At 48.1% G+C, this 24,672-nt stretch overlaps 1 protein-coding gene across 2 annotated transcripts; it reads right to left on the bottom strand.

Moving 5' to 3' along the window:
* Window positions 1–809: 809 nt before the first annotated feature.
* On the bottom strand, window positions 810–21,608 carry kcnk13a (potassium channel, subfamily K, member 13a). 2 transcript variants are annotated; one of them, XM_067991067.1, is made up of 3 exons: window positions 20,606–21,608; window positions 1,421–1,838; window positions 810–1,325 (listed from the first exon to the last, which is right to left on the bottom strand). In XM_067991067.1, exons 1-3 carry the CDS (start codon window positions 20,931–20,933, stop codon window positions 968–970), a joined length of 1,104 nt encoding a protein of 367 aa, XP_067847168.1. In that variant the 5' UTR covers window positions 20,934–21,608; the 3' UTR covers window positions 810–967. The 2 variants fall into 2 exon arrangements, with proteins under 2 accessions (XP_067847168.1, XP_067847167.1); XM_067991066.1 differs by having other exon boundaries at window positions 810–1,838.
* Between the last annotated feature and the right edge of the window lie 3,064 nt (window positions 21,609–24,672).

Below are 24,672 nucleotides of genomic sequence, written 5' to 3'. Positions count from 1 at the left end.
CTAGGGAAATTTGGAATGATTTACTCCTGCTCCACCGGGCCCCGCAAAAAACAATCTGGGCCGCTGCCTCCCTGGGACCCCCTCCCTCCGCGGTCGTGACCCCGCCCTCTAGGCTTTGTTTGGAGGTGGGAGGTCTTGTGATGAAACCTCCTGGAATACGTCCAACCAGATTTGGCAACCATATCCCATCCGCTCCCCACACTTACCTCGATGGTGGCCCCATATTGGGCGCCCTCAATCTGCCAACTGAGTCGGGATGCCCATTTGGCGCCCCCTGCAGCTCGCTGTGCCCAATGCTGATGAGACCGGTGCCTCAAAATCGCAGCCCCCCCACCCCCCACCATCCGACCACATATACAGGTGATCAGCTAACGTGCTGCACCGGTCGGTCGCCCAGAACTCAATGTCCACCCCCCACACACGCAAATGTGGCCAGGAACCGGGAAAGGGACTCCCGGCCAAGGAGTGCCGAGTTTTACCGCCAACGTAACCAACAACTCAGCACCGAGCCGGGGATCAGAACCTCGGACCTTCCTGGTCCGTGTGGCTCAGGGATGACAGCGGGCGGTTTATACACCCACCGGGCCATCAAGGAGAACTCACCATCTCACCCCTTGGGTCAAAAGATACATCAGAGGGAGCGTCACATGTAACCAGCTCCGGAACTGTGCAGCCGGTTGCCCGAGCAACAGCAGCGAGCGCTCCCCCCCCCCCCCCACTCCCTTCACAAGGTGCCTTGTCAGTTATAGGTCAAAGTTCAAACATGAGCGCGGTGGTGAGGGGAAGATCAAAGTTAACCAGCAACAGAATCAACCAGAAGTATTTAATTTAATTTTCTTTAAAAACACAGCAGCACATTAAGGCTTAGTTGAGAGCTCTGATGGGATTGACATCGATATCTGTCCAACGGGTCTTCACGTGTCTGACACTCAAGAGGATTTATCTGTCCACACTGGTCTCCGCCAGCCTATTGTTCATGATGGCCAGAGCCCCCACTCCCTCGGAGAAGCCGTTGTGCCGGGAGGCCGGGCCAGTGGCCCTGGGATGCCCGTTGACCGTCTCCGACAGCTGCTTCTGCATGACGGCCAGCGAGACCTTGTTGGCCGCCAAGAAGTCCCGCATGCAGATCATCTCCCCGGACAGTCGCCGCCCGTCCCCCTCGCTCTCGTTGAAGGCATCCGTCTCGATGGAGATCTTGCGCCCGGTGCGGTTCCCTCCCGGCACAACGGCATTCCCCCGCCACCTCCCGAACAGTCTCCTTTGGTATCTGCGGCAACACCTGCATTCCAACCTCCTCAGGGTCCAGTTGAGGAACTGCTTTATGACTATGGATATAACATTAAACAGAGAATAAATACAACACACCCCCATCAGGATGAACAGAAAGTTGCCAAACCGGTAGAAACCCTGGTAGTCGTACCTCGTGTTCTGGCTGCTGACCAGGTCACCGAAACCTATGGTGCTAAATGCCACGAAGCAAAAGTAAATGGAGTCCAGATAGCTCCAGCCTTCGACGGGGGTGTACATGGCCGAGGCACAGCAAGAGATTACAATGGCGGCCAGGCCCAGGATCAACATGACATAGTAGACGGAAGGTTTCCACCCGGCCAGACTGTCCACCTCGCCCACATTCCCAGAGTCCCGGCAGTTCCTCTGGGGCAGCACTCCGCTGCGCCTCAGCTGCCTCTCGTGGCAGGTCTTCAAGACATAGGCCAGCAGCGTGATCAGTCGCTCCAGGAAGAGGTTGAAGAAGAGAATGGTGGCCGCGCACCCGATGAGGCCGTAGAATATCAGGAAGATCTTCCCGCTCACGGTGGCTGGAGTGGTCATCCCGAAACCTGGGAATAACAAAGAAAAATGTATCAATAAATAACTGAATTCAGGCGTTTTTTTAATTCATTCTTGGGATTTGGGTGTCGCTGGTAAGGCCAGCATTTATTGTCCATCCCTAATTGCCCTTGAGAAGGTGGTGGTGAGCCGCCTTCTTGAACCGCTGCAGTCCGTGTGGTGAAGGTTCTCCCACAGTACTGTTAGGAAGGGAGTTCCAGGATTTTGACCCAGCGACGATGAAGGAACAATGATAAATTACCAAGTCGGGATGGTGTGTGACTTGGAGAGGAACGTGCAGGTGGTCTTGTTCCCATGTGCCTGTTGCTCTTGTCCTTCTAGGTGGTAGAGGTCGCGGGTTTGGGAGGTGCTGTCGAAGAAGCCTTGGCGAGTTGCTGCAGTGCATCCTGTGGATGGTACACACTGCAGCCACAGTGCACCGGTGATGAAGGGAGTGAATGTTTAGGGTGGTGGATGGGGTGCCAATCAAACGCGCAGCTTTGTCCTGGATGGTGTTGAGCTTCTTGAGTGTTGTTGGAGCTGCACTCATCCAGGCAAGTGGAGAGTATTCCATCACATTCCTGACTTGTGCCTTGTAGATGGTGGAAAGGCTTTGGGGAGTCAGGAGGTGAGTCACTCGCCACAGAATACCCAGCCTCTGACCTGCTCTTGTAGCCACAGTATTTTTATGGCTGGTCCATTAAGTTTCTGGTCAATGGTGACCCCCAGGATGTTGATGGTAATGCTGTTGAATGTCAAAGGGAGGTGGTTAGACTCTCTCTTGTTGAAGATGGTCATTGCCTGGCACTTGTCTGGCACAAATGTTACTTGCCACTTATGAGCCCAAGCCTGGATGTTGTCCAGGTCTTGTTGCATGCGGGCACGGACTGCTTCATTATCTGAGGGGTTGTGAATGGAACTGAACACTGTGCAATCATCAGCAAACATCCCCATTTCTGACCTTATGATGGAGGGAAGGTCATTGATGAAGCAGCTGAAGATGGTTGGGCCTAGGACACTGCCCTGAGGAACTCCTGCAGCAACGTCCTAGGGCTGAGATGATTGGCCTCCAACAACCACTACCATCTTCCTTTGTGCTAGGTATGACTCCAGCCACTGGAGAGTTTTCCCCCTGATTCCCATTGACTTCAATTTTACTAGGGCTCCTTGGTGCCACACTTGGTCAAATGCTGCCTTGACGTGAAGGGCAGTCACTCTCACCTCACCTCTGGAATTCAGCTCTTTTGTCCATGTTTGGACCAAGGCTGTAATGAGGTCTGGAGCCGAGTGGTCCTGGTGGAACCCAAACTGAGCATCGGTGAGCAGGTTATTGGTGAGCAAGTGCTATTTGATGGCACTGTTGATGACACCTTCCATCACTTTGCTTATGATTGAGAATAGACTGATGGGACGGTAATTGGCCGGATTGGATTTGTCCTGCTTTTTGTGGACAGGACATACCTGGGCAATTTTCCACATTGTCGGGTGGATGCCAGTGTTGTAGCTGTACTGGAACAGCTTGGCTAGAGGTGCGGCTAGTTCTGGAGCACAAGTCTTCAGCCCTATAGCTGGGATGTTGTCGGGGCCCATAGCCTTTGCTGTACAAGACATCAAACAAAGGCACAAGAAAGAAAGACAGAACTTGCATTTCTACAGTGCCTTTCACCACCTCAGGATGTCCCAAAGCGCTTTACAGCCAACAAAGTACTTTTGAAGTGTGGTCACTGTTGTAATGTAAGGAAATGCGACAGCCAATTGGCGCACAGCAGGATCCCACAAACAGCAATCAGATAATGACCAGATAATCTGTTTTTTTTAAACTGATGCTGGTTGAAGGATAAATATTGGCCAGGACACCGGGGAGAACTCCCGCTGGTCATCTTTGAAATAGTGCCATGGGATCTTCTACGTCCACCTGAGACGGTAGACGGGGCCTCAGTTTAACATCAGACCTGAAAGGCAGCACCTCCAACAGTGCAGCACCCCCTCAGTACTGCATTGGGAGTATCAGCTTAGATTTTGTGCTCAAGTCTCTGGAACGGGACTTGAACCCACGACCTGCTGACTGTGTGGTGAGAGTGACACCACCGGGCCACAGCTGGACACAAACAAAACAAGACTGTTCCCTGTTAAAAAAAAATGGACAATGGAGGGAAGAACCAACTTGATGGGACTTTTCAGGTTTGTTTCAATTTCCGAAGCACGTCCTGACAAGTACAGTTAAGACAAAACTGGCTAAATAACACCCAAAATAGCAAAGTCTGTGCTTCAGTCTCGGCTGTGGCTCAGTGGGTAGTACTCTTTGCCTTTCAGTCAAAAGGTTATAGGTTCAAGTCCCACTCCAGAGACTTGAGTACAAAATCTAGGCTGATACTTCCCAGTGCTGCACTGTTGGAGGTGGCTGTTGGCTGAGGTCCTGTCTGCCCTCTCAGGTGGACATAAAAGATGCTATGGTATCATTCAAAGAGAAGTGTGTCCTGGCCAATGTTTATCTCTCAACTAACGTCATTGAAACAGATTATCTGGTTATTTATCTCATTGCTGTTTGTGGGATCTTGCTGTGCACATTTTGGATGCCGCTTTTCCAGCATTACTGCAGCGGCTACACTTCAAAAGTACTTCATTTGCTATAAAGAGCTTTGGGCCACCCTGAGGTCATAAAAGATGTCATATAAATACAAGTTCTTTCTTGTTCATACCTATCGCTCAGTGCTGCAGTCGGTGGTGCATCTCCCCACTGAGCCACCAGGGAAGCTGTCGAACGGGTGCTTATCACACCGTCAATAGAAATAGGGAAGACTAATCGAGTGTTGAGACCTAGAGCAGGAAGATGCCACCTGGGTGGCAAAGGAAGAGCTCGAACTCTCAGTGAACACAGTAAAGTTCAACTGCCAGTATGTAATCTTCACAGGAAAAGCTGATGGCATCATCTTATCAGTAAGAGTTTAGATAAGAGGAAACCAGCAGATAGCTTGTTGTGCCCAATGAGCTGAAGCTTACCAGCTCTTTGACAAGATCGTTTTGAAGTGATTAGACCTTGCTTCCCGAAGCAAATTGCCATCGTTGCCATGGTGAATCGGAAGGCCCGAGGACATGGCGCTCCACACTCGTTTAATACTCTGACTTTCACTGTGATTAAATGGATTCTTCAACCACTAAATATCTTGCCTTACATAGTGGCTGGAAGGTATATTGAGAACAGTAACGGTCAGATCATTAACGAGTTCTGATAAAGAACCTGCACGCAAAATATCAAATTACTTGACCCATTTCAGATCCTGATCTGTCTACTGTCTATGTGCAGCATTTTATCTTTGTTCAGGTGGATGTCAAAGATCACCGTGGTATTATTTGAAGGCAAGTTGGGACTTTCTCCCAGTATCCTGGCCAACATTCCTCCCTCAATCAACATCACCTAAAGTATTACATAGAATTACACAGAATTTTACAGCACAGAAACAGGCCATTCGGCCCAAGTGGTCTATGCCGTTGTTTATGTTCCACACGAGCCTCCTCCATCTCACCCTATCAACATATCCTTCTATTGTCCTGGCCAATATTTATCCCTCAACCAACATCACTAAAACAGATTACCTGGTCATTATCTCATTACTGTTTGTGGGATCTTGCTGTGCGCAAATTGGCTGCCGCGTTTCCTACATTACAACAGTGACTGCACTTCAAAAATACTTCATTGGCTGTAAAGCGCTTTAGGACGTCCTGAGGTCGTGAAAGGCGCTATATAAATGCAAGTCTTTCTTTTTATTCCTTTCTCCCTCTAGCTTCCCCTTAAATGCATCTATGTTATTCGCCTCAACTACTCCTTGTGGTAGCAAGTTCCATACTCTCACCACTCTCTGAGTAAAGAAGTTTCTCCTGAATTCCTTATTGGATTTATTATTGACTATTTTATATTTATGGCCCCTAGTTTTGGATTCATTCAACTGGGTCATTCATCTCATTGCTGCTGGTGGGACCTTGTCACGTAACAACACCCACTGCACTTCAAAGTAATCCAATGTACGTGAAACACAGTCATTTCTAAACACCAGGTAAGTCCGAGCCTTTATTTCAGTTTTCCAGCTTTTGCAGGTTATTAAAATCTTGACTTTCATATAATTGACAGCTGGACTTTATTAGGAGAGCGTGGGCCATAAAGGTAACTCAAGAGGTCAACATCTTATGTATAGATGACAGTCAGTGACGGCTTTCGACAGATCAGTGCTCAATACTCATTTTTCACCAAGGGCCCCAATCCCTAATAGCATCTTGCTCAAGTGTCACTCTCAGTCATGGTCCCACATACTGCACCAGAGAGATAGAGCACAGGTCCAAGCCTATGATTCCTACATGGTGAGCTCCTCATCTCTAATTTGCATTGCTCAGTAGTGATTTGGAAGCCAGTTACTTCATCACAGGAAGTAGGAAAAACAAAGCTACAGGACCAATATTTCTATCAATGCCGTGAATTCTATAGTTTAATGGAGGCCTTTCACTTGCTCAGTTGGATGCTGGGATGGCCTCACTTCTAAACTGCATTTGGATCCCATCTTGGGAATATCTCAGAATTAGGCAGAGCGTGAAGAGAAGTCCAGAGACACACCAAGCTGTGGTTGTGCCCAGGGCCACTTGAGGCACAAAAATGGGCTGTTGTTATTGGTGTTAGTTATCACAAGTCCCATTGGACATTAATCAAGCAAAACCCAACATGCATTGATGGTCCTTCTAACGTAAAGAAAGCTCTTGTATTCATATAGCGCCTTTCATGACCTCAGGATGTCCCAAAGCGATTTACAGTAAATTAAGTATTTTTGAAGTGCATTCGCTGTTGTAATGTAGGAAACACGGCAGTCAATTTGCACACAGCAAGATCCCACAAACAGCATGAGATAAACGACCAGATAATCGGTTTTAGTGATGTTGGTTGAGGGATAAATATTGGCCTACATAAGAAATAGGAGCAGGAGTAGGCCATACAGCCCCTCGACCCTGCTCCGCCATCCAATAGGATCATGGCTGATCTTCGACCTCAACTCCATTTTCCGGCCCGATCCCCATAGTCACGACCTTCTAACTCAAGAGGCAAGAGTGCTACCCACTGAGACACAGCTGTCACCTAATATAAAGAACATCCCAAGGCAGTTCACAGATAGATGTCCAGAAAATGAACATCACGTTAGGAAGGGAGAAGGGAGAAGGGGTGACCAAAAACTTGGGTTTTGAGAAGGATTTTAAAGGCGAAGAGGGAGGAGGAGGAGTTTAGGGAGGGAAATCCAGAGAGTGGGACCCAGATTCTGCATCAATGGTGTGGCAAGGTGAGTGAGGGAATGCACAAAAGGCCATAATCAGAAGAACAAAATATTTGGTGAAGGAGATATGGGGCCAGAGGAGATTGCGGAGATAGGGGGTGAGGCAATTTGGTCAAAGTGAACGGCCACTGTTTTGCCAGTGAATGGTACTTTTCATTGGAGTACAATCCGTCTCAGTGGCCATGATAATCAAATGGATCACCCAGCATGCAAGTGGAAAACACAACGGGTTCCTCGCATAAAGTGTTTCTGATATGTTGTCTCCTTCAGTCTCTTGAGAAGAGGTCATTTGCAATGACGTGAAAACCCAAACTGATCAGCTTTCAATTGCTCGTCAAGCACCAATGCAGAATCACGGAGCATTGTTCTAGGGCACCTTGTACTGGGGGAAAGAAGTCATATAATTAAGAGAATCACTCCTTTTGTTCGGCACTGATTTCTATTTATTCTATCTATCGTTCCAAATAAAGATGCCTTGTTATCAGGAAGACTCCTGGTTTGAAGCCCAGGCTGTGTTAAGTTAGCTGATCTCAGCCAGGTTCTGGGAGGGTCAATGACTGACTTTGTGTCGCTGGACTCAGGATGAGAGAGAGGGGAATAAAAACACAGATTCTTGATTTATATTTCCGAACGTTTACAGACACGTGTTTAAAAACCGGCCTGTCGTACAATGCCAGTCAAGTCTCAGGTGGGATCTTTCTGGTGAATTGTGCAGTCAGTTTCACTTTTGGTTTGACCTGAGCTGAACATAGAAGAGAGAGCATGAAGCCCCATCCCAAACATCTGGTTTATGGGACTGATGTTTCCAGCCCAGGGGGGAGGGGAGAGAGAGAGAGAGAGAGAGAGCGGGGGGGAAGAGAGGAGAGGAGAGAGTGGGGGGAGAAAGAGAGGGAGAGAGATGGGGTGGGAGGGGGGAGAGGGAGAGGGAGGAGAGAGAGGGGGAAAAGAGAGGGGGAGAGGGAGGGGGAAGAGAGAGGGGTCAGGAGAGGGGGAGAGGGAGAGGGGAAGAGAGAGAGGGAGAGGGAGAGGGGAAGAGAGAGGGGGAGAGGGGGCGAGAGGGGGAAGAGAAAGGGAGAGAGAGAAAGGGAGAGAGAGAAAGGGAGAGAAAGGGAAAGAGAGAAAGGGAGAGAGAGAAAGGGAGAGAGAGAAAGGGAGAGAGAGAGAGGGGGAAGAGAGAGGGGGTAGAGAGAGGGGGTAGAGAGAGAGAGGGGTGGAAAGAGGGGAGAGAGTGGGAGGAGAGAGGAGGAGTGGGGGGGGAGAGACGGTGGAGGGGGGGGATAGCTTTACCAATAAAAAGGGCCCAGGTCACTGGTAGGCCTGAGAGTCCTGAACAGTACAATTGTTAAATCCATGGTTCATGTACAGCCTCATTCCTGCTGCTACATGAAGAGGAGGAGCATCTCAGTCAGAAATAGCAACCATCTTTCCTTCTCCCCTTCAGGCTCCGACTCTCGCTGGGCTACAGTTCCACAAGTACAGGCAGACCCCTGATATCCCATCCAATTTGCCCTTCTTCACGTGTGAGCCCAGACACTATTTGACCATGGTGTGCGGCTCCCGATTCTGATGCCCAGCTGGGGTCACTGGATGGCGATCCAGAGCAGGAACCTTGGCTGATTTTCCTCTCCCTCGCCCAGTAAGAACTGAAGCCAACTGCAGCTGCCAGCTAAGTTTAGTTAACTTTTGAAGTGTAGTCACTGTTGTAATATAGGAAAACAGAGCAGCCAATTTGCACGCTGCAAGATCCCACAGACGGCAATGAGATAAATGACCAGATAATATGCTTTCAATGATGTTGGTTGAGGGATAAATATTGGTCAGGACACCGGGGAGAACTCCCCTGCTCTTCTTCAGATATTGTCATAGGATATTTTACGTCCACCTGAGAGGGCAGACGGGGGGGGGCCTCGGTTCAACGTCTCATCCGAAAGACAGCCCCTCCGACAGTGCAGCACTCCCTCAGTACTGCACTGGGAGTGTCAGCCTGGAGTATCTGCTCAAGTCTCTAGCCTGGGACTTAAACCTTTTGACTCAGAGGTGAGAGTGCTACCCACTGAGCCACGGCTGGCACCCACTGATTCTCAGACCTTCCTCCCGTAATTTCTATCCTTTTAAAGGTCAAGTTTGATGTCACTAAGCCACTGCTTCCTGCTTCACCTCCCCTTCTCTCCCACTCCTTCCAGCGTCAGTGACGTTCTCCACTGTGGGCCTTAACCTTTTCCTAGTTTTCACAATTAAAACAAAAGAATGGTCTTCCAAAATAGAATCCTAGATTGCGTCCAACTGGTGCGGGGCGGTTTCTAGAACTGGGAGTCGTTTTTCCTGAGGCCCCTCCCCCTCCGTCTCCCCCACCAAAAAAGGAGTCAACTCTGGGTATGGTGAGGGAGAAGGAAAGACATCCTGGGTCAATTGAAAGAATATTTGAGGGACGGAGTTTAGTGTGTGGGGGTTGGGGGAAATCGTGCAAAATTAAGTGAGGTTAATGAGAAGATAGACCTATCCTGATAGAATCTGACACCTCCTAGTATTAGATTTATTTGTTAGTGTAACTAACATCTCCATGGCTCAGTGGGTAGCACTCTCACCTTGAGGTCAGAAGGATGTAGGTTCAAGCCCCACTCCAGAGATTTGAGCACATAATCTAGGCTGACACTCTAGTGTAATACTGAGGGAGTGCTGCATTGTCAGGAGGTGCCGTCTTTCGGATGAGATATAAAACCGAGGCCTCATCTGCCCTCTCAGGTGGATGTAAAAGATCCCACGGCACTATTTCAAAGAAGAGCAGAGGAGTTCTCCCCAGTGACCTAGCCAATGTTTATCCCTCAACCAACATCACTAAAAAACAGATTATCTGGTCCTTTATCTCATTGCTGTTTGTGGGATCTTGCTGTGTGCAAATTGGCTGCTGCATTTCCTACATTACAACAGTGACTATACTTCATTGGCTGTAAAGCGCTTTGGGACATCCTGAGGTTGTGAAAGGCGCTATATAAATGCAAGTCTTTCTTCTGTCTATGGATTATGCTAATTAATCTTGAATTACATATTTGTACTGTGGACCTTGCCCAATAGGGACTGGGTTAAGATTGCCACAAACCCATTCCACCACAGAGCCCTACAGCCAGTCACACCATGTTCTTCCATATTGTCTACATCCCATAATTCAAAAGTGCTTTTCTGCTAAATGAAATGGCCTCTCTCATTTGTGCCTGTCTTTGTGAGTTGTGACTTTTGGTAACATTTGATCGTTAAATACAGTGCATTTGTTTCCACTTTGCCTAATAAATCCATTCGAATGAGCTTAAGGCTATAGTTATACTGTAGGCAGTTCAGACTGATATCTTTATGGGGAGTTGATTAATGGGGAGACATAACTCTGCTGACTTCAAAGGATCTCAGTGCTTGGGCAATCACACAGAGCTCTGCTCTCGACTGGCATGTTTTATTTGGGAAGAGGGGGCGAGAGAGGAGGAAGAGAGAAAGGAGGAGAGCGAGAAGGGGAGAGGGATAGAGGGAGACAGGGAGAGGGTGGGAGAGAGTGGGAGTGAGAGGGAGGGAGGAAGGGAGCGAGGGAATGAGGGAGAGTGAGGGAGGGAGGGAGAGACGGGAGAGAGTGAGAGGGGGAAAGCGAGGAGAGAGAGATAGAGGAGGAGAGAGAGGGGGAGGGAGGAGGAGAGGGAGAGAGAGGGGAGAAAGAGAGAGAAAGAAAGAGAGCTGCTTGGCTTATAAAAGAGCTAAAAGCATGTTTCTAAGATTCACAGGGTTGGGGGAAGTACAATGGACTGTCAAAATGTGGCTTCAATCTGGACTGCAGTCACACTGCACATGGTGTGAAACCCGAACTGTCCAGGGCTACAGGAAGCAGGCTCTAGTCTTACTTTAGTACGTTTGGGAGTTAGATCTCCGAACTGATATTTTGCATCGATGCACAGCTAAAAACATGTCTGATCGAGGCAAAAGTGCCTGCACAGCTGGAGCGTGGAGCAGAGTTAATGCCAAGAGGCTGAAAGTCAACCAGAGTGTGGGCGGTTACGGAAAGGTCAAGGATATTTGTCAAACTAGAAGAGAATAGATGCAGAGTGAAATGCTGCAAAGGTAGAATCATAGAATATGATACAGCACAGAAGGAGGCCATTCGGCCCATTGTGCATGTGCCAGCTCTTTGTAAGAGCTATCCAATTATTTCCACTCCCCCTGCTCTTTCCCCCATAGCTCTGCAAATCTTCAAGTATTCATCCAATTCCCTTCTGAAAGTTACTATTGAATCTGCTTCCACCGCCCTTTCAGGCAGAGCATTCCAGATCATAACAACTCGCTGAGTATAAAAAAAATTCTCCTCGTCTCCCCACTGGTCCTTTTGCCAATTACCTTAAAAATGACTGAGGTCGCTCAGTAATCAACAACGTGCAGTTATATAAAACCACCTTGAATAGTGCAAAATATCCCAAGGTGCTTCACAAAGGGAGCAAGAGAAACAAATAGCCTGCTGGAGTTAAACGAGATGGCCAATCCCAGAGGGTCAATGGAGACTAGGTCACCCAGAATAAACTGTTCACTCAGCTTCATTGTTCCTGGGCAACCCCAATGGCCTAGTTCACAACGCTTTGCTCCCTGGTCTATGCTAAGATAGCTGATCTCAGGTGATTAAGGGATTTGATACAGTAGACAGAGAGAAACTATTTCCTCTGGTGGGGAGAGTCCAGAACAAGGGTGGGTGGGGGGGAATGGTGCATAAGCTTATAATTAGAGCTCGGCTGTACAGGAGGTGATGTCAGGAAGCACTTCGTCACACACAGGGCAGTGCAAATCCAGAACTCTCTCCCCCAAAAAGCTGTTGAGGCTGCGGGTCAATTGAAAATTTCAAAGCTGAGATTGATCGATTTTTGTTACGGAACCAAGGCGGGAAAATGCAGTTAAGATACAGATCAGCCATGATCTAACTGAAGGTCAGAACAGGCTCGAGGGGCTGAATGGTCTCCTCCAGTTCCTATGTTCTCAGTCGGGCATATAGTTGTTGCATTATAATTAGCCTCAGCATCTCTGGGCGAGGATGCAGTGGAGAGAGAGGGAGGGCAACAGCAGCCAGGCGACCTGCTCCTCCTCACTATCCAGTCGCACGAGCTGGGAAGTGTCAATGAGGTCACCTGGGTGGAGTACTGCAGGATGAGCACTCCCGTTAGACCATAACCCCAGCATGCCTCAGCATTTCCAGGAGAGAAGGGGAGATGGTCAAAGGAGGGGGCGGAAGAAATAAATGGGAAAAGAGATGGATGGAGGACTGCAGCTCTTGGATTACTGCTTGTGATCATGTTTGGCGATGATTGCATCAAGGGAACATTTAACTGCCTCCATACAGGGTGGTCCCATTAAAAGGCTTAACCTACACTCCAGTCAAACAGCATTTTTAAACACACAGCCCATTAAAGCATTATTTGATCCGGAAATTCAGACAGATAAAGGAATCCCCTGTTTATCATTCCTTGTTAGCAAAAGAGATTACCCACCATGGGTGTGTAATAATATCTGCACAAGAGCTTAGCTGTGTAATGTCCTTAAGTCTTGTCCCTCAAGAATTTGCAAATTGCTGCAAAATGTCTTATTACCACTTGCATATTTTCTACAAGATAATGGCCAATTCATAATCCCACTTCCTGGTCACAAATGATCTCATCCGATAACTTAAAGATAAAAATTTACAGTGAAGGAAAATATTTATGAATTTTATTTTTCTTCCGGCTTTGAGAAGCTGGGATTTTGCATTCAACAACAACAATGTGCATTTATATAGCCCCTTTAATGTAGTAAAACATCCCAAGTCGCTTAACAGGAGCGATTATCAAACAAAATTTGACACCGAGCCATTTAAGGAGATATTAAGATAGGTTTGGTCAAAGAGGTAGGTTTTAAGGAGCATCTTAAAGGAGGAGAGAGAGGTAGAGAGGCGGAGAGGTTTAGGGAGGGAATTCCAGAGCATTCCTTATATAGTTTCAGAAGTCAAGGCTAAGACGGTCATGTTTCTGGGTGAAGAGTCCCACCATGTGTTATACTCAGCCAGACGGAGTAGGAAGACCAAACAGTCTTGTCTGTCCTGAGTTAGCTGATTGCAACAGGGTGGGATTGAGGCAGCTTCAATTGGCCCCAATGATTCCAGGTTAGACAGGGTCGGTGGGGGGGGGGGGGTGGGGGGGTGGTTGGGAGGGCGGGGGAAGAAATAAATCAGCTCCTGATTATTATTCAGTGTCCCTGTTGAAAATAGATGTGTGTGGGCTTTGGGTGAGGCCAGTAATACCCCTCCCAAAGTCGAATAGCCTTACAAGGTTCACTGTCAGGGTTTACGCATTAAAAAAACCCCACATTCACTTAGGTGAGGTACCAGAGGGCTGCAGGCATCTGTAGAACTAAACCTAGCTGCAGTCAGCAACTTCAGGTAAGCGGGAGGGAGAGGAGGGGTGAGGAATAGTGGGGTGAGGAACAGTAAACTTCAACTATCAGATGACATTTCTTGTATCCTGTGCAGGAGTATGTATGAGGGAGGTGATCGATGAGCCTCCTGACTTTTGGGAAGAGGATTCAAGTATTGATAGAGTTGGGTTTCATAGAACGTTGGCAGTTGTTTAGAGGAAGAGAAGTGTTTGGCACCAAAAAGCTACTTAGACTTTCATCACCCTGTGGGACCACATGGAGGCGGCCAACCTATAGAGATTCAGCCAGTGCACTGCAAGGGGACAGGAAGTTCTGCATCGTGAACGTCAAATTAATCGGAAGAAGGGTGAGGATTGTAGAGTGGAATCATCAGCAGGGATGGAGAAGGTTGTGGATATGGAGAAGGAACAGAGTGCGGGGAGAGGACAGTGCTTTGGGGAAAGCATGAGTTCATAGAAGAGTCAGAGGGTGAGCTATCAACTGCAGATGTAAGGAGTCTTACAACACCAGGTTATAGTCCAACAGTTTTATTTGAAATCACAAGCTTTCGGAGGCTTCCTCCTTCGTCAGGTGAGTGAGGGATTCACTCACTCACCTGACGAAGGAGGAAAGCTCCGAAAGCTTGTGATTTCAAATAAAACTGTTGGACTATAACCTGGTGTTGTAAGACTCCTTACATTTGTCCACCCCAGTCCATCACCGGCATCTCCACATCATATCAACTGCAGCACAGAGCAATTTGAGAGGAGTCTAGATAACTGCTGGAGATTTGGAGTAGATTGCCAGACCCTAGCGAAGATTTGAGGTAGTCCAGTCAAACTGTGCCTGAAACAGAATGCAAATAATTTCTTGGGTTGCGTAATTATTTTTGAATACAGTTCCCCTAATCATTGCCATGACAACGGCACTTCAGATTGGACTATAGGAAGTAAAATGGGAATGTAATTAAAAAGGATAATTTGAGGGAGGGCAGATTCTTCTAAATGAGAACGAATACTGCACACCACATAAAAACTTACATATCAGAGGCTAATCACCCTCATTAAACACCTAACTTAATTACAAACTAGATAATAAAACACAAAGCAATCTTCAAAAAGAAACAATTTAATTTACATTCAACACCCAATAATACAGCAGCCGCTTACAAGGGGCGTTAGTGATACAGGGGATCTAATCAACACATCAGTGATACTATGATCTTTCAACTATAACCCCAATGAGGAGACACAATGGAAAATTGATGGTTCTGCCCACGTTCGCTCCTGCTGCATTTTGCAATAAGGCTACAGTATGGAGAGCAGTAGGGCCACGGAGACTGTGTTTTGTCCGTCCAATATTCTCATCTCTCTCTCTCGAAGGAGCTGTGAAATTTGATGCCAAAATTGGGTTTTAAGTGAGCCCGTCTGACAAAAAAAACCCAAAGCCAAATTTAAAGGGAGAGTCACGACTGTTTGTTCACTCATCTCCCAGTGACCGTGTCAAGAGCAGCTTTGAACAGAAGCCTGATAGTAAATCATCCACTCACCCACTGTCCACATAGTGATATCAGAGAGTAAAACTTAAGGCTCTGGACTTCACTGGTTGGATTACTTTGTCTAACCCAGCACTGCCTTCTCTTTGCCCCATGTTTACATTGATTACCCACTGGGGAAGATCCCGAGTTTAAGATGTGCATCAAAAAAAAGGACTTTTGTTCCTCTCTGTTTTAGGCTTGACTTTTTCCAGGAAAATCCTGTCCGCTGGTTCATGACAGACATACTCGACCTCTCAACAACCAAAACCAGGGGAAAGAAAATACATCAACTCACATTCTTGTGAAATTCAAGAGGAACATGATAATTCCTGTACTGTTGTGATGGAGTTGTGGAGGGGGGGGGCAGGGGAACAGGAAAGAAAGGGATTTTCTGTGGAGGACAGAAGGCCAGGAATTAAATGGTGGAGATATAGAGATGGATGAGGTTTTATTCCTTGATTTCCTTGGGATCAAGGAGTAATTACACAGAATTTTCTCTCAAGAGGTTAAATGGGATTGGGTAGAATCCACACTAGGTAGACTGTGCATGTTCGCTGAATAGAGCAATGCGTGATTGGTCAAATGGCCTTTGCTTGTTCTATGCATGCTTGCGTTCTTAAAGGTTTGGTCACAACCTCCCCCCCACCGCCAGATGACTCAATTGGTAAATGCAATGCCCATTGTGGAACCTTGCCATGCAGTCAAGCAGCTGATCACAGCTCAGTCCGTTCCTGTGCTCATACATCCAGATATACTGGCAGGAGTCACTGGGTAGTAATCTGTAATAGGAACCCCCCCCCCATATTGTAACCCAGGCCCACAACATAGGAATAGGAACATAGGAACACTAGGAACAGAAGTAGGCCATTCAGCCCTTCGAGACTGTTCCGCCATTCAATCAGATCGTGGCTGATCTGTACCTCAACTCCATTTACCTGCCTTAGCTCCATAATCCCTTGGAACCCTTACCCAACAAAAATTTAGCGATCTCAGTCTTGAAAGCTCCAACTGACTCCCAGCATCCACGGCCTTTCAGGGGAGAGATTTCCAGATTTCAACTATCCTTTGTGTGAAAAACTAGAACCAGCTGTAGTGCCCTTAGGACTGTTGTTGCTGATATTCGATAACTCAGCACATACCTGAGTAGTAGCCTGTCAGTGTTGTGTTAGCTCATCTCAGCCACAGGGGTAGGAGGTGATACAAAGACTCAACACTCCGAGGCTGGGGAGAGGCAAAAGAAGCTGCAGCTCCCACTCCTCTGATCACTATTGAGCGACCTCTGCTCTAAAGTGTGTGCATCTATTGGGTTGTCTTCCATGGTGCTGGTTTTCACCACCTGGGCTCACACATGAAGAATGAACACTTGAGTGAGGTGCTGGAGGACATCTAGCATCTGTGGGAACCATAACTCAGCATCTTTAAGAAGGTAGAAAATTTGATGTAAAAAAATTTGAAGTTGCCCCTTTAAATTTTAGATGGATTTATTAGAAGGATATGGCAATAGGGTTAGATGAAGTAGGGTGGGAGGAGGCTCATGTGGAGCATAAACACCGGCATGGACCAGTTGGGCCGAATGGCCTGTTTCTATGCTGTAATTTCTGTGTAATATGTAAAAAATGCCCATCCATGCTTGAATCAGATGCATGGGCACTGAGAATTCCATGTGCTTAGATTGGCAATTGCACTTTGTTGAAGCAAATGATAAGTGATAGCACATCTCAAAGCCCGGTTTTGGCATCACATTTCCAAACACAAATTGAATATCAGCTAATTAAATATCACAAACAGATTAAGCTTGGTTTCCGTACTCCGCCTATTTCTGGAAGCATATCACGCTCGCCTGGCCTGCAATCAAGTGACAGCGACAAATGCAGGATTCGAAACTGCACCGATTTGGGGTGAGAACAAGGAGTGTGACTGCATCTTGCATTTGCCGTTTAAAAACAGCTCCTCTTTCTCTCTATAGCTGTGGCTCAGTGGGTAGCACTCTTTGCCTCTGAGTCAGATAGTTGTAGGTTTGAGTCCCAACTCCAGACTTGAGCAAAAAATCTAGGCTGACACTCCCAGTGCCAGTACTGAGGGAGTGCTGCACTGTCAGAGGTGCTGTCTTTTGGTTGAGATGTTAAACAGAGGCCCTGTCTGCGCTCTCACGCAATGATCCCACGGCACTATTTCGAAGAAGAACAGGGGAGTTTCCCTGGTGTTCTGGCCAATATTTATCCCTCAATCAAGATCACTGAAACAGATTATCTGGTTATTTATTTCATTGCTGTTTGTGGGACCTTGCAGTGCACAAATTGGTTATCGCATTTCCTACATTACAGCAGTGACTATACTTCATTGAAAGGTACTGTATAAATGCAAGTCTTTCTTTTCTTTCTATCACTGATGCCATGGACCTTCACTCCATCTGAGTTTGCAACCCAACAATGAATAAAACAGATGAACAGTATGTACAAGAGATTTTACAAGACTGGTCTCCATCTGCTGCAAAAAGTTATCTAGCCTTTTAAATGGACACAGTGCAGCATGTAACACCTCTCTTCAGAGACAGCTTCTTACCTATACATTTGGAAACGTTCAATTGAAGGAGACTGAGTGATGCAGTAAGTTAGCACCACTTCATCTTGCATCTGTATCTAATCCAAACTGAGGTAGAAAGCAAAATACATTCTCTTGATTCAATGTGGGATGACGAACAGTTAGTTGTAACCTTTACTTGTGACAAATTACAACCAAACACAACCCAAGAGTTCAAAATACTATAAAGAACGGGAACAGTGATCGGTCAAATTAGTTCCTTATAATTGTTTTTTTCTTGCGTCAGGTAATATTTACCAACACTTTTCATCAACTTGAGTAATACTGATTATTTGCAAATTTGTTGTTTCTGTCAATCAACCAGGATTTACTTTTATGAACAAATGCACTTTGATCAGTTAAACCTGCCATCAGTCCTTCAGTCTTTCCCTGCCTTTTACAATCTACAGGCATTTATCGACTAATCTAACAATTGGTTTGTGGTTTATTTTCACTTTGCTTCTCCTTTTTTCATCCATTGTGTGAGGTGATGCCCTGACACAATGGACCTTTTGGACTTCACAATCAATAAAACGCATTACACAGCACCAGAGACCCCTTAATTGTTGAAAGGAAACAGGAATAAAACGCAAACCAGGGCAGGAAAAGTCTACTCGGTCTTGAGTTGAGGAGATACCAAGAAGTCTGGAGCCCACTCTGAGAAGCTCAATCCACACAAGCTCACCCCCACCACACAAATGCCCACCCACCAGGAGACAAGACAAATGCAGAAAAGGGAAGCCTTTCATCCAACAATGGGAAAAACAACAAGCTCCAAACAACTAGATCTTGAACGAGTAAGGTTTTTGACAAAACTAATGGGAAGCTCAATTTAATAGAGTGGGAGAGGAAATAAGATAACAGCAGCCCACCTAAAGCCAGGCAAGAATAGCAGCCTCAACCAGCAGGACCAGGAATTACCATTGATGGGAATGTTTACCCCCGCTCAACCCTGGGGACCAAAACCAAATACATTGCTTTGACTACTAGATAATTGCCATCATGTACAAACAAACAACCATAAATGCCCCACAAGGACCTTGTAAATCAATGGACAAGGAATCCAGAAAAAAGATATGTAAGCTCTGGGAAGCAAATTAAAATATCTATATATACATGTACATATTTAAAAATAAAAAGTCTTGCATTGAGCAGGCTTCTTTTGCACTTCAAGAAGTGTCAGATGCATGCAACAAAAGAAAGCCAGTTATTTCCTAGTGTTTTTACTGACCTTGGAGAACAGCTGAGGATTTGCCAATCTACAGAGAACAACTACGCTCTAGCTCACCTCGTGATGTTTACAGCAATTAGCATCTTGTCTTCATGAACTGCTTAGGTGTGTTTCACAGAGACTCAGAGGCCATATCTAAAGTTAAATCCCTGTTCCCATTAATCTCCAGATATGTCAAGTTGCTGATACTAAGAGGTCGTGGTGTTCTGATTTAGGATTGATCCACCGATGAGGCAAGAGTGTTAAAGTCAGCCCTTTGCGAGCTACCAGCCCCTCAAAATTTAAACTGGACAACCTGGGAAGTACAAAATATAAGCTTGGGGGAGTAGGTGATTGTGTGTGGGGGGAGAACATAGGAGCAGGAGTAAGCCATTCAGCCCTACAAACCTGTTCCACCATTCAATTAGATCATGATGTGGAGATGCCGGTGATGGACTGGGGTTGACAATTGTAAAACAATTTTACAACACCAAGTTATAGTCCAGCAATTTTATTTTAAATTCGAAAGCTTGTGAATTTAAAATAAAATTGCTGGACTATAACTTGGTGTTGTAAAATTGTTTACAATTAGATCATGGCTGATCTGTACCTCAACCCCATTTACCTTAGCTCAATATCCCTCGATACCCTTACCCAACAAAAATCTATCACTCTCAGTCTTAAAAATTCCAAATGACCCCCAGGATCCAAAGATATTTGGTGGAGAGGGTTCCAGATTTCCACTACCCTTTGTGTGTAAAAGTGCTTCCTGATTTCACTCTTAAATGGCCCAGCTCTAATTTTAAGATTATATCCCCTCGTTCTATATTCCCCCACCAGATGGAAATAGTTTCTCTGTATCTACCCTATCGAATCCCTTTATCATTTTAAACACCTCGATTAGATCACTCCTCAATCTCCTACACTCAAGAGAATACAAGCCAAGTTTTTGCAACCAGCCCTCATAATTTAACCCTCTAAGCTCCTTGTGCATCACATGGTTCAGATACCCCTGAGTTAGACCTTCTCGTCTTAAAGGGACAGTGCAGGATATACCTTAGCTGAACAATATATTGTGGATCATGTGATCCACTCTTGTCCTTATAAAGCAGTGTAAAAAGAGTTGCATTTATATGGCACCTTTCATGACCTCAGGACACCCCAAAGCGCTTCGTGGCCAATGAAGTATTTTTGAAGTGTAGTCACTGTTGTAATGTAGGAAACGCGGCAGCCAATTTGCGCACAGCAAGATCCCGCAAACAGCTATGTGATAATGACCAGATAATCTGTTTTAATGTTGGTTGGGGGATAAATATTGGTCAAAAACCAGGGAGAACACCCCCTGCTCTTCTTCGAAATAGTACCATTGGATCCTTTACAGCCACCCTGAGAGGGCAGACGGGGCCTCGGTCTAACGTCTCATCCAAAAGATGGCACTTCTGACAGTGCAGCACTCCCTCAGTACTGCACCGGGCTGGATTACGTGCTCAAGTCACTGGAAAGGGGCTTGAACCCACGACCTTTCTGACATACAAGAGGGGAGGGAGTGCTGCCCAATGAGCCACAGCCCACTCACTATGAGCAACGCCAGGGGGAGACGTTCAAACTCAATGGTGTTCACTCCAAACTTTTATTTTTGCGAATCTATTCACAATTTACAGCTTTTTTTTCCCGTGCAGTTATTGATGTAGAAATGTTATTCTTTGGGATTCAAAGATCTCTAAGCAATCGCCTCCTTACCTATGGTCGAAACGACAGTCCCAACGAAATAAAAGGAGCCAGTGAAATCCCAGCGGGGTCTGGTCTCGCTCACCCGGACCCCGGCCACATTGGCCTCCTCGTAGTCCCGCAGAAAGTTCCTCAGCTCGGCCCAGCTGATGTTGTACCTCTGGGCGAAACTCTCCTTCCTCCGCAGCCACTGGCGATGGGCTTCCTTCTCCTTGGGCTGCTCGATGGCCGAGAAGACGGCCGCCCCGCACACCAGGTAGAGGGCGATGAGCAGGGCCAACAGGGCGAACCGCGCGTTGTCCTCGTTCAAATGGCAATAGCAGCCCCCTCGCCCGGCCATCACCTTCACCACTGGAGGGGAAGGGGAAGGGGAGGGGGAGAGAGGGAGGGAGGGAGGGAGGGGGCAAGACTCAAGGAAGGGACCGTAGTCTCCCCACCCTTTGGTCACTCTTTGATTTGGAGAGGTCAACGTGGCCCCTTTAACTGTAACATGTGCGACTTGGATCTCCTTTTCGAGGCAAAGACTCTGGACAGCTGGTCAGGTCAACGCATGGAAGCAGTCCGAACCCGTCTTGCTGTCTTTTTAATATATATATATATATATAAGAACACAGAGGAACCTTCTTTCCACTCACTGCCAGCTACAGTAGATACCCATCCACATATCTCTCTCTCTTGAACTCACTCCTTCATTTTAGACACACACAGAAACCCCACCTCCTAATAAGCCCAATCCACTCGGATCACTTTCGAAGTCTCTACACAAGGCGAGGCACCGGGTCGTGTTTGCCGTCTGCACTCCTGTATCTCTGGGCATGTTGGTAGACCAGCGACTGCCACACGCGGTCAAGAGCCAGGCAGTCTTGCACCGATTGCCTTTTCAAATCTTCTCCCCCGAAACCCCGACGGCTCATGTCCAACTCCCCCCGAACACACGGAAAGATCACAACCACTTTCCAGGACACCCTCTTTTCCACGCCTCTCCTTCCCAGTCTGTGTCTGGTCTCACCTCAGCCCCCCGGTAATGTTGGTCCTCAGCCCCCCCCCCCGGTAATGTTGGTCCTCAGCCCCCCCCACCCCGGGGTAATGTTGGTCCTCAGCTCCCGGTAATGTTGGTCCTCAGCTCCCGGTAATGTTGGTCCTCAGCTCCCGGTAATGTTGGTCCTCAGCCCCCGGTAATGTTGGTCCTCAGCTCCCGGTAATGTTGGTCCTCAGCCCCCGGTAATGTTGGTCCTCAGCCCCCGGTAATGTTGGTCCTCAGCCCCCGGTAATGTTGGTCCTCAGCCCCCGGTAATGTTGGTCCTCAGCTCCCGGTAATGTTGGTCCTCAGCTCCCGGTAATGTTGGTCCTCAGCCCCCGGTAATTTTGGTCCTCAGCTCCCGGTAATGTTGGTCCTCAGCCCCCCCCCGGTAATGTTGGTCCTCAGCCCCCCCCCCCCCCCCGGTAATGTTGGTCCTCAGCCCCCCCCCCCGGTAATGTTGGTCCTCAGCCCCCCCCGGTAATGTTGGTCCTCAGCTCCCGGTAATGTTGGTCCTCAGCCCCCCCCGGTAATGTTGGTCCTCAGCCCCCCCCGGTAATGTTGGTCCTCAGACCCCCCCGGTAATGTTGGTCCTCAGCCCCCCCCGGTAATGTTGGTCCTCAGCCCCCCCCCGGTAATGTTGGTCCTCAGCCCCCCCCGGTAATGTTGGTCCTCAGCCCCCTGTAATGTTGGTTCTGGAACGAAGGCGGGGGGGGGGGGGGTTTCCCGCGTTGATCACATCTGCGCCCCCCGAAAAAAAATTAGAATAGTTTTGCACTGTAGTTTCTCATCTCACGGAGATGCGAGAGTATCAAAAGAATATCTGAAACTCTGCTCACAGCCTGGTCCTATGTTTCTAAATTAATTGTACAATCCACTTTTCCGGTGTTTCTTCAATTTTTTCTTGGCATTATTATAAGATCTTCTGCGGATCCGTTTGGTTCTCCACGTGTTTTTACCGTCTTCACCCCATTGAAGATGAAATTAACACGACCTCCTGCTCCTGAAATTGATGCGCGACCTTCCGGGTGTCTTTTTTAATTGTAAGGACATGCACAACACCACGTTATAGTCCAACAGTTTTATTTTAAATCACAAGCTTTCGGAGCTTTCCTCCTTCGTCAGGTGAGTGAAGGGTTGGGGGAGGAGAGAGACTGGGGGAGGAGAGAGACTGGGGAGGAGAGAGATTGGGGGAGGAGAGAGAATGGGGGAGGAGAGAGATTGGGGGAGGAGGAGAGAGATTGGGGGAGGAGGAGAGAATGGGGAGGAGAGAGATTGGGGGAGGAGAGAGATTGGGGAGGAGGAGAGAATGGGGGAGGAAAGAGAATGGGGGAGGAGAGAGAATGGGGGAGGAGAGAGAATGGGGAGGAGAGAGACTGGGGGAGGAGGAGAGAATGGGGGAGGAGAGAGATTGGGGGAGGAGAGAGATTGGGGGAGGAGGAGAGAATGGGGAGGAGAGAGATTGGGGGAGGAGAGAGATTGGGGAGGAGGAGAGAATGGGGGAGGAGAGAGAATGGGGGAGGAGGAGAGAATGGGGGAGGAGAGAGAATGGGGAGGAGAGAGATTGGGGGAGGAGAGATTGGGGAGGAGGAGAGAGATTGGGGGAGGAGAGAGATTGGGGGAGGAGAGAGAATGGGGAGGAGAGAGAATGGGGGAGGAGAGAGATTGGGGGAGGAGAGAGAATGGGGGAGGAGAGAGATTGGGGGAGGAGAGAGATTGGGGGAGGAGGAGAGAATGGGGAGGAGAGAGATTGGGGGAGGAGGAGAGAGAATGGGGAGGAGGAGAGAATGGGGGAGGAGAGAGATTGGGGAGGAGGAGAGAGAATGGGGGAGGAGAGATTGGGGAGGAGGAGAGAGATTGGGGGAGGAGAGAGATTGGGGGAGGAGAGAGAATGGGGAGGAGGAGAGAATGGGGAGGAGAGAGAATGGGGGAGGAGAGAGATTGGGGGAGGAGAGAGATTGGGGGAGGAGGAGAGAGATTGGGGGAGGAGAGAGAATGGGGAGGAGAGAGAATGGGGAGGAGGAGAGAATGGGGAGGAGAGAGAATGGGGAGGAGGAGAGAGATTGGGGGAGGAGAGAGAATGGGGAGGAGAGAGAATGGGGGAGGAGAGAGAATGGGGAGGAGAGAGATTGGGGGAGGAGAGAGATTGGGGAGGAGGAGAGAGATTGGGGGAGGAGAGAGATTGGGGAGGAGAGAGATTGGGGAGGAGAGAGATTGGGGAGGAGGAGAGAATGGGGAGGAGAGAGATTGGGGGAGGAGGAGAGATTGGGGAGGAGAGAGATTGGGGAGGAGGAGAGAGATTGGGGGAGGAGAGAGATTGGGGAGGAGAGAGAATGGGGGAGGAGAGAGAATGGGGGAGGAGAGAGAATGGGGAGGAGGAGAGAGATTGGGGGAGGAGAGAGATTGGGGGAGGAGAGAGATTGGGGAGGAGGAGAGAGATTGGGGAGGAGAGAGATTGGGGAGGAGAGAGAATGGGGGAGGAGAGAGAATGGGGGAGGAGAGAGATTGGGAGAGGAGAGAGATTGGGGAGGAGAGAGAATGGGGGAGGAGAGAGAATGGGGAGGAGGAGAGAGAATGGGGAGGAGGAGAGAATGGGGAGGAGAGAGAATGGGGGAGGAGAGAGATTGGGGGAGGAGAGAGAATGGGGGAGGAGAGAGAATGGGGAGGAGGAGAGAATGGGGAGGAGAGAGAATGGGGGAGGAGAGAGATTGGGGAGGAGGAGAGAGATTGGGGGAGGAGAGAGAATGGGGAGGAGGAGAGATTGGGGAGGAGAGAGAATGGGGGAGGAGAGAGATTGGGGAGGTGAGAGATTGGGAGAGGAGAGAGATTGGGGAGGAGAGAGATTGGGGAGGAGAGAGAATGGGGAGGAGGAGAGAGATTGGGGGAGGAGAGAGAATGGGGAGGAGAGAGAATGGGGGAGGAGAGAGATTGGGGAGGAGGAGAGAGATTGGGGGAGGAGAGAGAATGGGGAGGAGAGAGATTGGGGAGGAGAGAGATTGGGGAGGAGAGAGAATGGGGGATGAGAGAGATTGGGGAGGAGAGAGATTGGGAGAGGAGAGAG

This window comes from Heptranchias perlo, chromosome 10 (assembly GCF_035084215.1).
Source record: "Heptranchias perlo isolate sHepPer1 chromosome 10, sHepPer1.hap1, whole genome shotgun sequence".
NCBI lineage: Eukaryota > Metazoa > Chordata > Chondrichthyes > Hexanchiformes > Hexanchidae > Heptranchias > Heptranchias perlo.
The sequence above is the reverse complement of the archived record's forward strand: the minus strand, read 5'-3'. Positions and strand labels throughout refer to the sequence as shown.

What these genes read in the sequence shown, in the direction of transcription:
- kcnk13a (XM_067991066.1), bottom strand. Translation starts at nt 20,933, where the DNA reads ATGGCCGGGCGAGGGGGCTGCTATTGCCATTTGAACGAGGACAACGCG. An exon ending in GACTGTCGTTTCGACCATAG is followed by an intron (nt 1,839 to 20,605) that starts GTAAGGAGGCGA and finishes TGTTATTCCCAG; the next exon opens with GTTTCGGGATGACCACTCCA.